This window comes from Hippocampus comes, unplaced genomic scaffold (assembly GCF_001891065.2).
Source record: "Hippocampus comes isolate QL1 unplaced genomic scaffold, H_comes_QL1_v1.1 scaffold255, whole genome shotgun sequence".
Lineage (NCBI taxonomy): Eukaryota > Metazoa > Chordata > Actinopteri > Syngnathiformes > Syngnathidae > Hippocampus > Hippocampus comes.
Window position 1 is genome coordinate 401,408 of NW_017806034.1, and position 16,486 is coordinate 417,893.

Below are 16,486 nucleotides of genomic sequence, written 5' to 3' on the forward strand. Positions count from 1 at the left end.
GGTTCGGAAAATGAATGAATGAATGAATATATATATATCGTTGTTCCTGACTTGCTGTGCTATTGTGTGGGATGTGGGAGCTAAGCTACTCGCATACATATTGAATGACTCACCCATAACAATAATAATCATAAAAAAAAAGTCTCACATAGCTCCCATCGTCACTTTGCTTGCAGGTTCGTGTTTTGACAAGAGTTCTGCGACATGGGCAGCGTTGTCCCGCGTGGCTGCCCTGTGCAACCGAGCCGACTTCAGAGCCGGACAGGAGGAAGTCGCCATCTTGAAGGTGTGCAAACTTTCAAAGCACACGAATAACAGACACACTTTTAATTTTTGTCGGGACATTTAAGATGGAAGACACTCCAATTTGTTCATTGAGCATGTGTTAGTATTTGATCCAATTTTGTATGTTTTCAGACTTCAATTACCGGTAAGTAACTTGTAACACATCAGAAAATGCACAAAAAAGTAAAAAGAGATTTTTGAAAATGTCTTATTTTGTTTGAATATAAATATAATCTGTTTGCTTTCATTGGGAAACACAGAAATTACTTGGGAGGCCGAAATCAGAGGATATGGACAAGTTTTTGTCAAACACGTCTCTAAACAATCAGTTAATTATCAAAAAAGTTTTTGATTAATTTAATCATTGATTAGTTGTCAATTAATCGAATTTTTGCTCAGCTAGAGCACAGATGTAAAATTATTATCGTGCTTAGTAGTTTTCATTAAAATTAGTAGCTACCTGGCGAGAAGGCAAGGCACGATCATTATTGATCTGCATTAGCGCTAGCTGTGCTGAGGTTGCTTTGTTGCTATTAGCATACCACATGTTAGTATTATGGGTCTCGATTGGGCTGTTAGCATCTTGGCTGTTAGAGTGCTAGCCATTGCCCTTTCGTTGTGTGCCAAATGTAGACTTGCATGAATGCACTAAGAATGCCACTTAGGCGCTGAAGCGAGAAGTGAAGTCACCAGCTGCCATTTTACATTGTCACTCGCTAAGTACGCCTACTTTTTTGTCTTTATGACAAAAATGCCACGGTGTGCGGCGTACAGTTGTACCAACAGGTCTGAGAAAAGCGGAACATACACATTTCATCGGTGCGGATGCGATTAGAATTTTTTTTCTGATAAGTTATATCTCCGGGTGTTACTCGTAAGAATTGTCTGAATTATGTTGTCAGAACCATCAACAATGAAATGAAAAAACAATGGTGTGACAAACAAACCCAAACTCATGAGACTCAGATAAAACACTGATAATAGTCTTTTCAAAGAAAAGTGAACAGTTGTCAATAACAGTGACAACATAAGATGGATCCCCTCTTGTTTCAGCTGCAAGGGGCCAATTGTTAGTCCGTCATATATAAATCCGTGGTGCCAAAGTTAAAACGGCTGTACAGAGTCAAAGAAGCCCAACTCCAAATCTGGTAAACATTAAAAGGAAATGGAACATTATGATCACAAAGTATTCCACTCGGATGTTGTTCACCATTTAGCTTTTTTCCCTCTTACTCTCATGAGTCTCTCAGAGCTCCACAGGTGTCGGGAGCCAATTAAAAGTGCATAAAATGCGTTGGTACTTTCACACTCAAATGCAGAGTGTCAGTAGGGAACAGACAAGCCTTCCCAGAACTCTATTATTAGGATCTAAATAGCACTTAAATAGAGCTGCCGCCGGAGTGGACTTTAATTGCTTTACATAACACTGTAAAAATCAGCCTTTTCAATAAGACGTCATTAGATTTTATAAGTACATAATAGGCTATGTGGATAATGTATGAATACAAATGAATCATGTTGCCGAGTAAAGGAAATGGACGCCCCCACTTATCCGGTCACGTTATCAAGAGTCTGGTAATATTTTTTATATTGATTTAGTTGCTTCCTCCTAAAATTTAATTAATTTAAAAATGTACATTTTGTATTACAAAATAATTGATTAATTGACATAGTATAAGGTCTAAAAACTTAAAACAATTTTACATATGGTTGTATCATGTTTTATTTTTTATGAATAATTGGGTAATTGATTTATTGTAAATCATACAAATTCAAGAAAAAATATTTTTCATAGAAATTATTAAAACAAATTTATTTTTGGATTGTCAAAAAAAAGATCCAATTGATTACAACATAGTAAACATTTTACATGTACCTTTATCATTTCATATGTATTTAAATTATAATTTATTTAATCTTTCTACCATAGCCTTTTCTGTACTCCGGTTGCTAGCTTGCTATATACTTTGTATTAGCAAGCTAACTGCTAGCATCTTAGCAGTTGTTAAATCCCCTTTTAAAATGTTTGACTGAAGAGCCTATCCCGAGAGTATGATTAACTCAAGCGCTATATAAATCAGGATGTATTGTATAACTCCCCAACTGTTAGCATGGTAGCTGTTAGCATTTTTGCTACCATGGTTGATCTTTTTTTTTGTACACTTTGTTGTTGAGAATGTCATCTTTGTTCATTCTTTATTGATGTTAACATTGTCATAAAGTGCAACATTTGTGGCCTGACTGCAATTCTTGGTGATGCAGATGTTAAGCTCTACTTTGCATTATTAATGAGAGGCATAATGCGAGTGAACAACCCTCTCCGTGGGTGCAACTTTAATCAATTAAAGAACACCCGGAGACAAAAGCTTCCGCTGCACCATGACAAAGACAACTCTCCTTTCTGGCTGAATTGCTAATGTCTGTGCGTGTGTGTGTGCGCATTTCCTGCAGCGAGAGACGGCGGGTGACGCATCTGAATCGGCGCTGCTAAAGTTTATCGAGCTTTGTTGCGGCAATGTTGAAAAGATGCGAAGCCTCAACGGCAAAGTGGCTGAGATCCCGTTCAATTCCACCAACAAGTACCAGGTAAAACACAACATTGTTAAAAAAAGTACTCGGTACAACTTGACATTTTACATTTTTAAAAACTGCCAACAAGTTTCAGGTTGCAACAAGGCTGACTTGTCCTCATTACTCTTTAGGATTTAATTATAAAGCAGCTAATGAAAACACAAAGGCTCTGTTGCGTGAGAAGACCTCTAGGCATGACCAATCGATCGAATCGGATCAGCCGCTAGGTCCCGCCCAGTTGCTTTGATTCACTTTAATGGATGTCGTTATTTAGTGGTGCTCTTTCCCTCCCAGCGGGGGGCTTAAAGTAAAATGCGTGTCCGCGTAAATATTTAACATTTAAATCATTTATTATCCTTGATGTCAATTTCATTTGGTGGCATGCCGCAGCATCACGGAGGACAACGCCGATTTATTTATGCTATCTCATTGCTACCCACCCTGCCCCAACCCTCTCGTCTCCTGAAGCTCTCCATCCATAAAGCAGAAGACAGTCCTTCCGGTCATATTCTGGTCATGAAGGGAGCGCCGGAGAGAATCCTGGACAGGTTGGTGCATCAATAATGGATCAATGGCAGACTCATGGAGACACAGTGTGGAAAAAGACTGGAAAGTTGCCCTGGCCTTTATTCTCTGAAATGGCCAGTGAGAGGAATCGCTTCCAGAAGGTGTTGCCACAGTCATAGGCCTGTGCAGACCAAACTAGACGATCAAATCCTCATGTTTTGAGTCTGGATACACGACAAGTTGTGAAATCAAAGTAAAATACAGTCAAGCACTGACTGATTTTGAAACACAGTTTCAGTTTTATGTATCAGAAGGATATTTACGTTTGCTTGAATGGCCGGCCGACATTGCCCTTTTTTTTTTAAAGGCTGAACCCAATATTTGGCCAAATCAAATTGCAATAACAGCTTAATCATCTGATTCATTAAAAAAAAATTATACATGTGTGTGTGTGTGTGTGTGTGTGTGTGTGTGTGTGTGTGTGTGTATATATATGGATATCTATCTATCTATCTATCTAGATATAGATATTCTTCGCAGAGGATCAATACCATATGCCTGTATATGTGTGCGTGTGTGTATATGTATACACACACACACACACACACACACACACGGAAGGAGCCAGGATCAAACCCACGAGCTCTCTCTCTGTCTCACTCTCTCTCACTCTCTCGCTCTAAAAATGTATAAAATTAATAGAATAACTTTTGTTTTTTTTCTTCGCGCTGAATTACAGGTAGAACATTTGAATGTCATTATACTTGTCTTATGTTGTCATGTCTAAAAAAAAAAAAAAAAAAAATATCCCAATTTTAAAAGACCTAATATCGACCAATTAAATGGGGCGGCCATTTAATCAGTTGGGCCCCAGTTATTATATAATGGGCAAAAGGGACTCATGCTGGACGCCAAAGTACGTCACTGAGCTCCATTTTGGTCATGCCCCCCCCACCCCCCAAAAAAATCAGCAAAACTGAAATGCTGAAAAACTGTTTATTACAGCTGCACAGCTCAGTATATACTTGTCAGTCTTAAGATTTGCAGACAGTTTGAACTATCGCCTCCCTACATCAGTCTCATTAGCAAATGGGTGGTGGTGGCTTTTTTTCCCCTCCCTTCTTTATTTTTCTCTAGGTGCAGCAGCATCATGATCCACGGCCAGGAGCAGACCATAGACGACAAATGGCGGGACGCCTTCCAGAACGCCAACATGGAGCTGGGCCGGCTGGGAGAAAGAGTACTTGGTTGTGTTTTTGTTGTTTGGGCAGTAGATACTAGAAAGCATGTGTGAGGCGGGAGGGGCGTCCATTATCTTTTATCATCTCCTCGGCTAAGAGGCTAGTTGAGCTAAATGTCCCTCGTAAGAAGTGCACCGTGTTTATCGCTGCACTTTATCCAAATGAGAACACTCGCTGCTCGGGCTCGGACGGAGCCAAACGCTGAGGAGACACAAAATGTTGGAGACACATTTATAGCAGCTGCACACATTTATCACCTGCAACGTAAATCTGTTGTAAAAAGACTTAAAGGCGATGGCAGACGACGCCATTGATTAGTCGTGCAAGAAATCACACTTTGGATGCAAAACATCGCAATAAATTCCAAACCTTGACAAAGCCCAGACGCTTTTCTTCAACCAACAATATTTGATTACAAATTTTTGGTTTCGCAAAGTTATGTATGTGAATTTTGTATTTTGTTGACATTTTTTAAATTAATTTGTCCTAATTTTTTTCCTAATTATTCATGATGTTTTTATTTTAGATACATTGTGTGTGTGTGTATATATATATATATATATATATATATATATATATATATATATATATACACCTGTATATTAAATATTTGTTCCTACAAGTAAAAATATAATTGAATAATCAAATTAATATTTTAACAAATAAATCAATAATAAAAATTCATTCAATTAGATCAGGTTTTGTTTATTTTTTTCGCTAAAAAGGATCTTGCATTTAAAAATATACACAATACATCGCTTATATTTAAAATACAAATATTATTGAATTATGTTACATTTTATTTAGTTTATTTTTCACTGCTTATATAAAGAATATAAAATGTTTAAATTTGACGATGGGCAAAAAATGTTGGTGCTTTTTTGTTATATAATTTATTTTCCAAGTTTGTGACTATTTTTTAGACTTTAGGTCAATGTTTCTTAGTGTCGTCCAAGTACCACTAGTTGTACATAGTCTCACTCTAGTGGTGAGAGAAAGAATCACTGGCATAGTACAGTTCAGTTATATTTAACTTTTACGTTCCACACATTTACATTTAATCTCATTTATTTCAGTACATTTTGGGGGTTTTCTCATATTAAGGCAGTGGTTGATGTTCAAACTGTTCATAATGTTATGGTGCCTTACAATGATATTAAAAGTACTTTTTAGGAATAAAACCGCAACTGTATTAGTTAATGTGGGTCATGATAGGGGACTTGGAGAGCTGCAGTGAAGTATTTTATTGGAAACTTCAAGAAGCACTTATTCAGCAGACTGAAAATACTACTTTGTATTTTCAGTCTGGATGGCAAGTGACTTTTTGGCCATCCATGATGGATTTCCCATCCCAGCAACAGTCTGGTGTCTCTTTTTGTGCGCGTCTCAGGCTTCTGCCACCTGAACCTTCCGCCGTCTCAGTTCCCCCGAGGGTTCGCCTTCGACTGCGACAACTTGAACTTCCCCACCGAGCAGCTCTGCTTCCTGGGCCTTATCTCCATGATTGATCCACCGCGCGCCGACGTACCCGACGCTGTGGGTAAATGCCGCTCGGCTGGCATCAAGGTAATTGTTTTTTGTCTTCTGTCGAAAGGAAAGCCGTTTTCCCGTGGTGTCATTTAAATACTGATGAGAAGTGTGATCAACTCTTGAAAGGCTCCCTGGAGACTCGGGGCCTGTCAAATAATATACATATAATATACATATAGATGCGTTCATTTCATTACTTTTGTGGGGTAGCATGCGGAATGCAAATAAACATGTGGGTGGATGATGACACATGTTGCATTTAAAGCTCAAGCATCGAAGATTTTCCTCACAGTTTGAGGGCTTTCTGTGATGTTGCTGAAAATGAAAGTGAAGCGTGTCACCAGGTTTCCTCCGCGGGTGTTCTACTCCTGCAACACTTTGTAGGCCCCGGTCGGCGCGTTATCGTGACGGACGGCAAGTGTTGATATCTGTGTGAACGACTGCCTGTGGAGGAAGCAGACCACAGTCATACTCCCAAAAATGACAATAACCCACCTTCCTTTGATGATTGGAATGGCAGGGTCAATTCCTTTGTTTTTGTCATATTCCGAAGACATTTGCGTTTTAGATCAAAGGTGAATATGTGACAATATTTGAGAATTACAGCTTTTATTTCATGCTATTGACATTTGGATGCGTTCAACAACTCGAGACAGAGCGTATTTCTTTTGAAGCCACCCACTTTTCAAAAGAGCAAATATATTGGAATGGATATTATCGAATTCAGTTAAAGAAAATAACATTTACTATTGGGTGGTATAACCCTTATAATAATGCATCAAGCCTGCCCCCCCGTCCCCCATTGAATTTGCATTCTTCATTTGAAATGCTTTTCCAGACCTTTACGAATGCCTGAAAGAGGCTTCTTGTTTGTTTCTGGGGCTTTCTCCCTTCACTCTCCTGTTCAGGAGGACAAATGCATCCTCTATTGGGTTTAGGTTTGGTGATTGACTTGTACAGTCTTAAGACCTTTGTAAAACTTCATCCAGAGCATCGAACGACTTTTAGGGTTGTCCCTAAACCGGAAAGAGGAAGCTAAAAAATACCCGAGTGGACATTAAGTCATGCCGTTTTGTTTATGATTAAAATCCACCCACTGCTTACCTCCCAACTCCTCACAAAATTCTAAATGATCACGAACCAACAACATACATCATACCCGACGCCGTTGCGACAGCCCTCCGTTTGTTCACAGCGCAGCTTTGGCCACACATCAGTCATTTCTCAACAAAGCACTTGTGCCGCTAACAGCTCCATTCTTGTCAATTGAGCTGAGCGATGGGCCCTGAAGGCATCATGCCGCATCAGTTGTACGCGATGTAGTCAAGTTGAGTAATGCTGTGACGATGATGTGCGCTCAGGTGATCATGGTCACCGGCGACCACCCAATCACGGCCAAGGCCATCGCCAAGGAGGTGGGCATCATCTCCAAGGGGAGCGAGACGGTAGAGGACATCGCTGAGCGCCTCAACATCCCGCTCAACCAAGTGAACCCCAGGTATGTCGTTTTTTTGGTTTCATCTCCAGGGCGCCATGGCTGTTTTTGGAGTTTTTCCAAGACATGTCGTAGTTCAGCTGATATATTTATTTATATTTTTTGTTTTGACTTGCAATCAATTTTTTTTCTATTATTATTGTCAAGAAATGTTTTTACTTGACTTTCTCTTGAAATTACATTTTTGTGTTTCGACATGTGAAATGTCACAATTTCAGCTCTACCCACTTTGATCTTTTCTTCAATACTGTGCACACATTTTGGCTTGCTTTTCTCCCTGCTCCTTTTGAGGGCACAAAGCAAGGAACAGAAAACTGTATAGGTCAGAGAAACTGCTATTTTGATTGGTGGAATGGGCTAAAATGTCACGAGTTAAGTTTGACTGATGAAACAGAATGATGTGACAGGAAGTCAATCAAGTACAAATAGCGTATGTTGCATAAGAACTACCACACAATGGATTCATACTCTACAAAATAAACTTGCCTCGCTATACATGTGTGTCACAGCCCTCTTTGCCTTGTTTTCTCCTCCCAGGGACGCCAAGGCCTGCGTGGTTCACGGTTCGGACCTGAAGCACATGAGCTCAGAGTACCTTGATGACGTGCTGAAAAACCACACCGAGATCGTGTTCGCTCGCACTTCGCCCCAGCAGAAGCTCATCATTGTGGAGGGATGCCAGAGACAGGTGGGAGCGAGCAAAAAGATCCATATAACTTAGTGCGTCTTGTGTTCAACGTCAGAGGAAAACCCAAAATCTTCATTCAGACTGAAGTAAGTGTGTGTGTGTGTGTGTGTGTGTGTGTGTGTGTGTGTGTGTGTGTGTTATTTGCCCTTCAAGAGACCATATTTTTGCTTGAGGTCTCAATGTGTGTCCATGTGCGTGTATGTGTGTATAAGTATTCCTGTCCATTTGTACTTGTTGAGACCATGTTTTGTGTCAGGGCCCAGCCCAAATGTGTGCGTATACACGTGTCAGTGCTCTTGCTCATGTGTCCTTATGGACTGTGTGTTAATGTTCTTGTGCATGTGTCCTTAATGAATATTGTGCGAGTGTGGGTTTGTGTGGTAAGAATGTTCATGCACATGTGTGATTATGCAGTGTGCTTATGTGTTTGTTTTTTGTTCATCTGTTTGTGTGTCTCCATGAGTGTGTTTACATGTTCTTGTACATGAATATTCATGGCGAATATATTTTAAGATCCACATAGATCGACATGAGATATTCATAAGGATCAGACTGTGTGGGCGTGTGTGTTAGGGAGCCTGAATGTTGTCGTCTTTGGAAAGCATGTGGCTGCACACCAATGTGACCATTCAATGGAAGAAGTTGTGTGTGTTTTGAATGCACTTGATTGTCTAAACTGGGCATTGCGAATGAAAACAAGTGTGCGTGTGTGTGTGTGTGTGTGTGTGTGTGTGTGTGTGTGCGCGCGCGTGTGTGTGCGCGCCTATTATTTTAGGTCCTCGTCTTATTGTCAGAATGTGTGTTGGCAGTAATGAATGGCTGGTTGAACATAATTGTGTACGTGTTATGTTTTTAATCTATGCCTGTGGCGTCTGTACACGGCCACACTTGAGGTCAAGCTCCAATTCCCCTCTGGACTTCCTCTCACTGTGCCTGCTGAATGATTACGACTCAATTCCATTCCTCATTTAATCTCCCCAGAGACTCTCTCGAAAAGACGTTATTAAGAGGAAAGTGCGGGGGCTTAAATCATGCCACTTATCTCACTCTTCTTGGCACTTTTTCCGCCATCTGGGGGCGCACAGGGGGCCATTGTGGCCGTGACGGGTGATGGCGTCAACGACTCGCCAGCCCTGAAAAAAGCCGACATTGGCGTCGCCATGGGGATCGCCGGCTCAGATGTGTCCAAGCAGGCGGCTGACATGATCTTGCTGGACGACAACTTTGCCTCCATTGTCACCGGCGTAGAGGAGGGTGAGTGATTGGCAAGGCCAGGAAGTGACTCATGGGAAAGGGTTGATGGCCTTATTTCATTAAAAAATAAATAAATAAAAACTTTTCACAGTTCAACACCAAATTTGATGCATAGCATGATAGAATCCCTGAAAACGTCTCAAGGACCAATACATAACATTTGACTAGAAGTCCACCATTTTGGTTTGAAGCAGTCATCTCACACTATCAAACCACCAGGAGAGTTGGAGAAACAATTATCCCTGGCCATGAGCTTTTTGGGCCGAAACAGAATTTTGTGTACCTGTCTATCATAACACGGTGCTTAAAATCTCAAGAATCCATGCTTAAAATTGATTTTGGTTTGAAGCAGTCATTTTGCATTTAGTCGCAGTCCTTGAGAAGTTTTAAACAAATTACCCCCTGACGGGAGTGTCTTCAATCAACACAAAATTGGGTGGTCAGATTTACCATACCAGGATGCATGAAAAAGTCTCAAGAGTCCATGCATAGAACAGGAAGTTGACCGTTTTGGTTTCAAGCATTCCATTCACATTCTGTCGTACCCAGTGCATCTGGAGAGCAGGGGGGCCCAACCTTTTTTGACCGAAGATCTACTTTTCGATCAACCAACCTCCCGCGATCGACTCGTTCCCGCACACGCACGCATTTACACACGCATGCCATCATGAGCAACAGCCATAATGGGGAGCCACTAGGGCGGCGCTAAAGAGCATGCGGCTCTGGAGCCGCGGGTTGCCGATCCTCGATCTATCATAACAGGACGCATGAAAAAGTCTCAAGGACCCACGCTCCAAAAGTAAATGGAAAGCTTTTCGGTTCCAAGCAGCCATTTTTGGCAAAATCCAGGGTTGGGACTTCCTCCCAGCGAACTTGGGTAATTGTGCCCACTAGTGAAACAGACATACGAGACCAGGTGATGACCACATGAGTGGCCTCCCGGCCTGGTCTAAGAATTGTTCAGCAGTGATGGGACATCGTGGTTTCCTAGGAACATGATGGTTTTAAAATGTAAACAGTTGTCGAGATTTTTGCAAATAATGTTGCATGTTGATATTTATCTGTTAAATGATTGTTGGCAATTACTGTGAGAAGTCATTGAAATGATCAGCGTCTTCACACAGATGAATGTAAAAATTATGCATAACATCTCATTCATGGTAATTTGAGCCAAGTTATTTCACAAGTGTGTATCAAACTGTTCCTTGGCCCTTCGCATTAATCAGTAGCTAAGACGTAGCTCTCGGTTTCAAAAAGTTTAACCCTTGCACTCGACAAATGGGCGATGGTAAATTGCGAAGTATTTTAGCCTACACCGTAGGATGTGGGTGTAGCCTTTGACACCAGTTTTACGAATAAACATTAAATTTTGTGTGGGTTGTAAACGTTGCAGTTTTAGCTTCTAAAACTGTGCATGAAAACATGCCGACTGAGTGAGCTAACACAGAGGTTTTCTGAAAGTCACAATAGTGAAACGCTTCTCCAGTGTATTAAAAAAAAAAAAAAAAAATCCCAGATGGCGCAGGGATGTGTTGCATGAGCACAGAGCTTGCATATTTATGATCAGGACTCACACACAGAGGGGACTTTATGCAAACAACAATATAAAGAGCTTTTGAAAGGAGAAGGGGGCTGAGACTTTCCACAGGAGACTGGCGTTTAATCTAAAGTGGCGGCGGCTGCGGCTAATAAAGTCACCCACTCTGGAGGGAGACGCTGTGCATTTTCAATTTACTTCGAGTCTCAAACACTGGGAAAAAGAAAATCCCGACGTTATTGCAAGGGTTGTTATCCCACACTGATGTCTTTATCGCTGCAGGGCGGCTCATCTTCGACAACCTGAAGAAGTCCATCGCGTACACGCTGACCAGCAACATCCCCGAGATCTCGCCCTTCCTGCTCTGTATCCTCGCTGACGTTCCCCTTCCGCTGGGAATCGTCACTATCCTCTGCATCGACTTGGGCACGGACATGGTGAGTGGCGGGAACATCATCAGAATAATAATGAAGTATGCAAGCAGTGGAGAGAGAACAGGACCTCACACTTTTTCATGGCGAATCCTCAAAACCATCATCAAACTTAGGCGCCACGCCCCAGCTTATTTGTATAACACACTTCATGTGCACGACAATCCAAAGTGCTTTACATTAAACATGAAAGGCATTACAGAGAGAGAAACATATTTCGACATTTCAAAAATCATCATAAAATCATCTAAAATACTGTAATTAGATTAAAATGATTCAAACCAAGCATCAGTCTCGATCAGGGGTGGCCATTACGTCGATCATGATCGACAGGTAGCTCGCGGACTGGTCCTAAGACGATCGCGAGGGGTGTTTGTCTCTGTGCATGTTAGTAATATATATTTTTGGTGTTGATGCACACTGCACCCTAATCATCCCATAAGTCTCACTTTCACAAAAAGTATTTAAAAAATAAAATAAAGCAGGTCACCTTTAACTTACAGTGGCGGGTGACCTGCGTCACCGGAAGTTAACGCTCAGGAGTCTGCAATTGCAGCTTGCGATCAGAGCTGTTGCGATATCGTTTTTATTATTATCTTTTTATTATTATTATTATTATCATCAGTCAAAGTTCGTTTTGTGTACAATTCACCGATTGCACTCGCAAATAATGGCAATCTGGAGGGCCGAGAGAAGCATTTTAAAACGGTATGCGTGAGCTACGTTAGTTAACAGGCTGCAAAAGTGCGTCGCAAGACTCCGCGTCAGGTCTCCCACTAAGGTAGGCAGTGATTTTCACAAACTCTTGTCTATTTTTCTGTTTCATTCATCTTAGGGGCCGTTGTGGCTGTTGCTCATCATTGCATGTGCGCATATGGGGTAAAGAGTCGATCGCGGGAGGTTGGTTGATCGAAAAGTAGATCTTCGGTCCAAAAGGTTTGGGGCACCTCTGGTCTAGATTAATCAAAACAAATATCCCGATTTCACGTTGAGAATACTTGCTTCCATTTGGGGCTTATTTGGGCGAATTCCTTAGTAGCAGTGTGACTCAGTACTAGCCCTGGAATTTGCCCAAAATAGCTAGTTCGAACCACAATGGCCAACTTCCTGTTCAGCTCCTAGCATGGGTCCTTGAGACTTTTTTTGTCTGTTCTGTTATGATCCACGCTCACGCAATTTTGTGTGGATCGGAGAAAGCGGTGTCCAAGGGCAAGTTCTTTGAGCTTTCCAAGAGTTGCGACTGAGACCAAAAACTCCATTTGATTCTTAGCATGAGTCATTGATTCTTTTTTTTTTTTTTTGGGTGGGGGTGCATCCTGTTATGCATAACACAGCTGTTGGCTAACTTTTTTCACATTTTCAAGGAAGCATTACTGAGTGAATTTCAGAGCATGGTATTTTAGACCCCTAAAACACAATTTATCACCAGATTAAATGCACTTTAAAGGTGATCAATTTGTTGGAAGACAAATGAAAAACGGCCACCCACAGAATGAAAAATTGTCACCGAAAAGGCAGCCAAAAACAGTCAGTCCAGTTTAGACTCAAACTAATTCATGCCGATTTGATGAATTTCATCGACAGTACAATCCAGACATATCCAGCAAAAAGACAACCTAATTTGTATAAGTGTAATCTGTCAGACGTGAAATACTCTTTTGGATGAAAAAGTTTGACATCTCCAAGGCAGAATCAAATGCAGATTAATGAATGGCGGTGACTTGTCTTTGATTCACTCCTTCCTGTGTCTCTTTTGTTTGCTGGTGACGGCTTACGACCTGCAGACACGTGGCGTGCCGCTGCCGACGGTCTCTGGCGACGTTGACAGGGGAAGCACAATGGAGGATGAATGAAGTGTTTTAAATGTGAAAACTGAGCGTCAAGCGCTCACTTAGTTCCTGTTGTCACTAATGGAGGTCGGGCAGAGCTCGCTACTCATCTATCCCGCTGACAGGCAACATTTTTTTTTTTTTTAAACCTTCAGGGTGCTCATATTCCAATGAGACAACAGTTAGCATTGCTTCAGTGCAGGCCCATTGGATCCCATGAACCTGCGCTGTCATGCTAGATTTACCATTTAAATGCCTGCATGGTGCTAACGGCTAGGGTTGTACAACTAGTTGATTTGACAGCGCCGTTTAGAGTGTGATGTTGACAAGTTACTTATTCCATGTTTTAGCCGGAGGAGGAGCAGGTGATAAGTGTGCTAAAGGAAATTTGTCCATCACCTTCATAGATTTCAGTTGACTCGGATTTCTGAATGTGTAGCTTTGGTGAGTGACGGAGGAGCAATAAAGGGGGAATAAGCCAGACTCGAGACGGATCTTGAACAACTTTTTGGAAAGCACTATCAATGTGGAAGGACAGCAGGGAATCATTCCACTGGACACAATGAGGTTTGCAATTTTTTTTTTCTCAGCTTACCTTTATGGGTTAGCTCTGTGCTCCCTCTTACGAGCTCCAGTTAGGAGGCGAGCAGCAGCATTTTGGACCAACTGGAGAGGCTTGAGAGAGGACTGTCTGACTCCACAATAAAGTGCATTACAGTCATCCAGCCGAAATGTAACAAAGACATGGATTGCTTTTTCTTAGTGCTGTTGAGAAAGGAGAGGGTTACCTTAGCCAACTGCCCAAGATGGAAAAAAGCTCGATTCAACAACAGCAAAAAATTTGCCAGTTAAATTTAATTCACTGTCCAAGTTAAAACCCAAGTTGGAGACTGTTGGCTTTGGATAAGACCCAAATCAAATGTTTATAAGGGATGTTACTGAGACCAAACACAAAACTTCCAAACATTAACTTCAGTTTTCTTTTAAGTGAAATTGAAGAAGTTCATTGCCATCCAGGCATTGATTTTCTCCAGGAGGGCCAAAATGCCCTTGTTGAGAGAGCGTACGTTTTGCTCAGTATGACATCGGTCTGACTGTCAACTGCAGAGCAGTAATAGTCAAAAAAAAAAAATCATGATTTCTTTAGATGAAACCCAGGCAGCAAATGCAATGAAAACAGCAGGGGCCCCCAAATTGAACCTTGTGGAATGCCATACATCAATGGGGTAGAGCGGTATTCAGAGCAACCTAGGCTAACACAAAAAGTCTGCCAAGTCGGATCTAAACCCCTCTACAGCCTCTAGTGTCAAGTTTTATGCCCAACATACAGAAGCCAGAAAAAGGGGAGGCTATGTTTAATGGTTTTTTCTTTTTTTTTTGGTGATAATTCTGCCTTTGAAGCAAGTTTCACTGAGGAGCATGACATTGGGTTGACATGTCTATTATAATAGGATGCACAAAAAAGGACTCGTGCCAGGGATTGAACACAAAGTAAACTATTGGTTTAAAGTAGCCATTTTGTACTCAGTTGAACCCACTGGAGTGTTGACAAAGTGAAAAAAAAATTGTCTTACACCAGTTTCACTGATCACGACAACATTTTCTGTTCATGTCTATTATAATAGTATGGTTGGAAAAATCGCAAGAACCCATTTTCAGGAATTGAACAGAAAGTCTGACATTTTGGTTTGAAGCAATTCAGATAAATTCCAGGGCTGAACAAATCCCTCTTTATTTAGAGCCAGGGTTTTTTTTTGCACTCATTTCATTTTTATAACACAAACTAAATTTTGTATTAGTTAAATTGATTTAATCTATAAAGCTACAAAAATCCATCCATTTAGTCACCAACCAATCTGTCTCGAAACCCCCCCACCCCCCAAAAAAAACTAATAGCTAAGGATGTTTTGGGGGCAAAACATACAAATGTCAAAGTAAAATTGGCCTATTAACATAATATTTAGTTGTGGCCTTATTGTCGTTGGCCATAGACGCAGTCAATTTAAGAATCCTACTTTTAATTACCCTGTTGTTAAAGTAAAATAATTCAGAGGCAGCATTATTATATCTTAATTCATGACTTTGAAACTACGAGTAGTAACTCAGCTGTCATGTAATCAAACGATAGCTTGTCAAAGATGACCTTGTTGGTTTCTCGCAGCAGGACATTTTGTTCTTGTTGATCAATATTTGTCCGGCTGTCTCCAGATCAAAGTCCCGTTCTGACAGGAGTGAAGTTTGAAAAGCAGCTAAATTGTGTTTTGCATTAAAAAGAAAACAGGAACATAAAAAGTAAAAATAAATAAACAGCTCGCCTTCAAAGTAAGACGTCGGCATGTCTCGGCGAGAACTGCTGGCGGTGTGAAACAGCTGGACGTCGGCTTTGAAGAATTGCAGGCGCGGAAGATCTACCACAAATTACAAGAAGCGAAGCGAACACGTTATATTTGGCGAGTCACGTCTTATCGGACAAGTAAATGAGCGCCACCTCTTCACTTTGAGACACCGTTTAAAAGAGAAAAATATCAGACAGTCAGCATAGATTACTATGATTGTTTTTATTATTTTTAATGAATGATAACGTCAGACAATGCTAAGAAAAAAATTAAGAACTTTGTATGGCTGGACCTGAGGAGACTTCAGAATAGCTCACGGGGGTAATTAAAATCTACGAATCAGTGAGTCTGTGTAACTGTATTCATGTTGTGAAAAGTATTTTTGGTGAACAGATGGTGCTTGAGGAGTTTTTTTTTTTTTTTTTTTTCGGAAGGGGGTGAGGAGTGTTCAGAGAAGCAACATCACAGACATTAGTGGAAAGAGGTTCCATTGGCGGGGGTGACAGGGATACTGTACTGTATGTCCCTAATCATGGTGATTCCAATATCTCGATTAAAAAAAAAAAAAAAAAAAAAAACTAAAAAAGTGTCAGGTAAATTGCGGTGGAAAACACAAAACAGAGTTGCACCTTTAGTGTTTGTTAGGGAATGGCTGATTATCGAGGCTGATCACATTTTGACACATATGGGCCTTGGCGTTCTTACTCAGCCCCTACCCCAAATGATCAAATTCATGCTGGGATAGTTTTGCTCTAATAGAATTTCATTGCTCAGTGCGGTTG

General features: G+C 40.9%; 1 protein-coding gene across 2 annotated transcripts in view; it reads left to right on the plus strand.

The window, feature by feature from the left end:
• atp1a2a (ATPase Na+/K+ transporting subunit alpha 2a) overlaps positions 1-16,486 on the plus strand; it is a 42,184-nt gene that overhangs the window by 15,219 nt on the left and 10,479 nt on the right. The window contains exons 10-18 of one of the 2 annotated variants that reach the window (XM_019892859.1): positions 177-286; positions 2,779-2,871; positions 3,325-3,404; positions 4,501-4,610; positions 5,995-6,170; positions 7,496-7,632; positions 8,167-8,317; positions 9,403-9,571; positions 11,391-11,545. In XM_019892859.1, the coding sequence (XP_019748418.1) occupies positions 177-286; positions 2,779-2,871; positions 3,325-3,404; positions 4,501-4,610; positions 5,995-6,170; positions 7,496-7,632; positions 8,167-8,317; positions 9,403-9,571; positions 11,391-11,545 (1,181 nt within the window). Of the gene's footprint in view, positions 1-176; positions 287-2,736; positions 2,872-3,324; positions 3,405-4,500; positions 4,611-5,994; positions 6,171-7,495; positions 7,633-8,166; positions 8,318-9,402; positions 9,572-11,390; positions 11,546-16,486 lie in introns of both variants that reach the window. The other variant, XM_019892858.1, reaches the window with a different exon arrangement.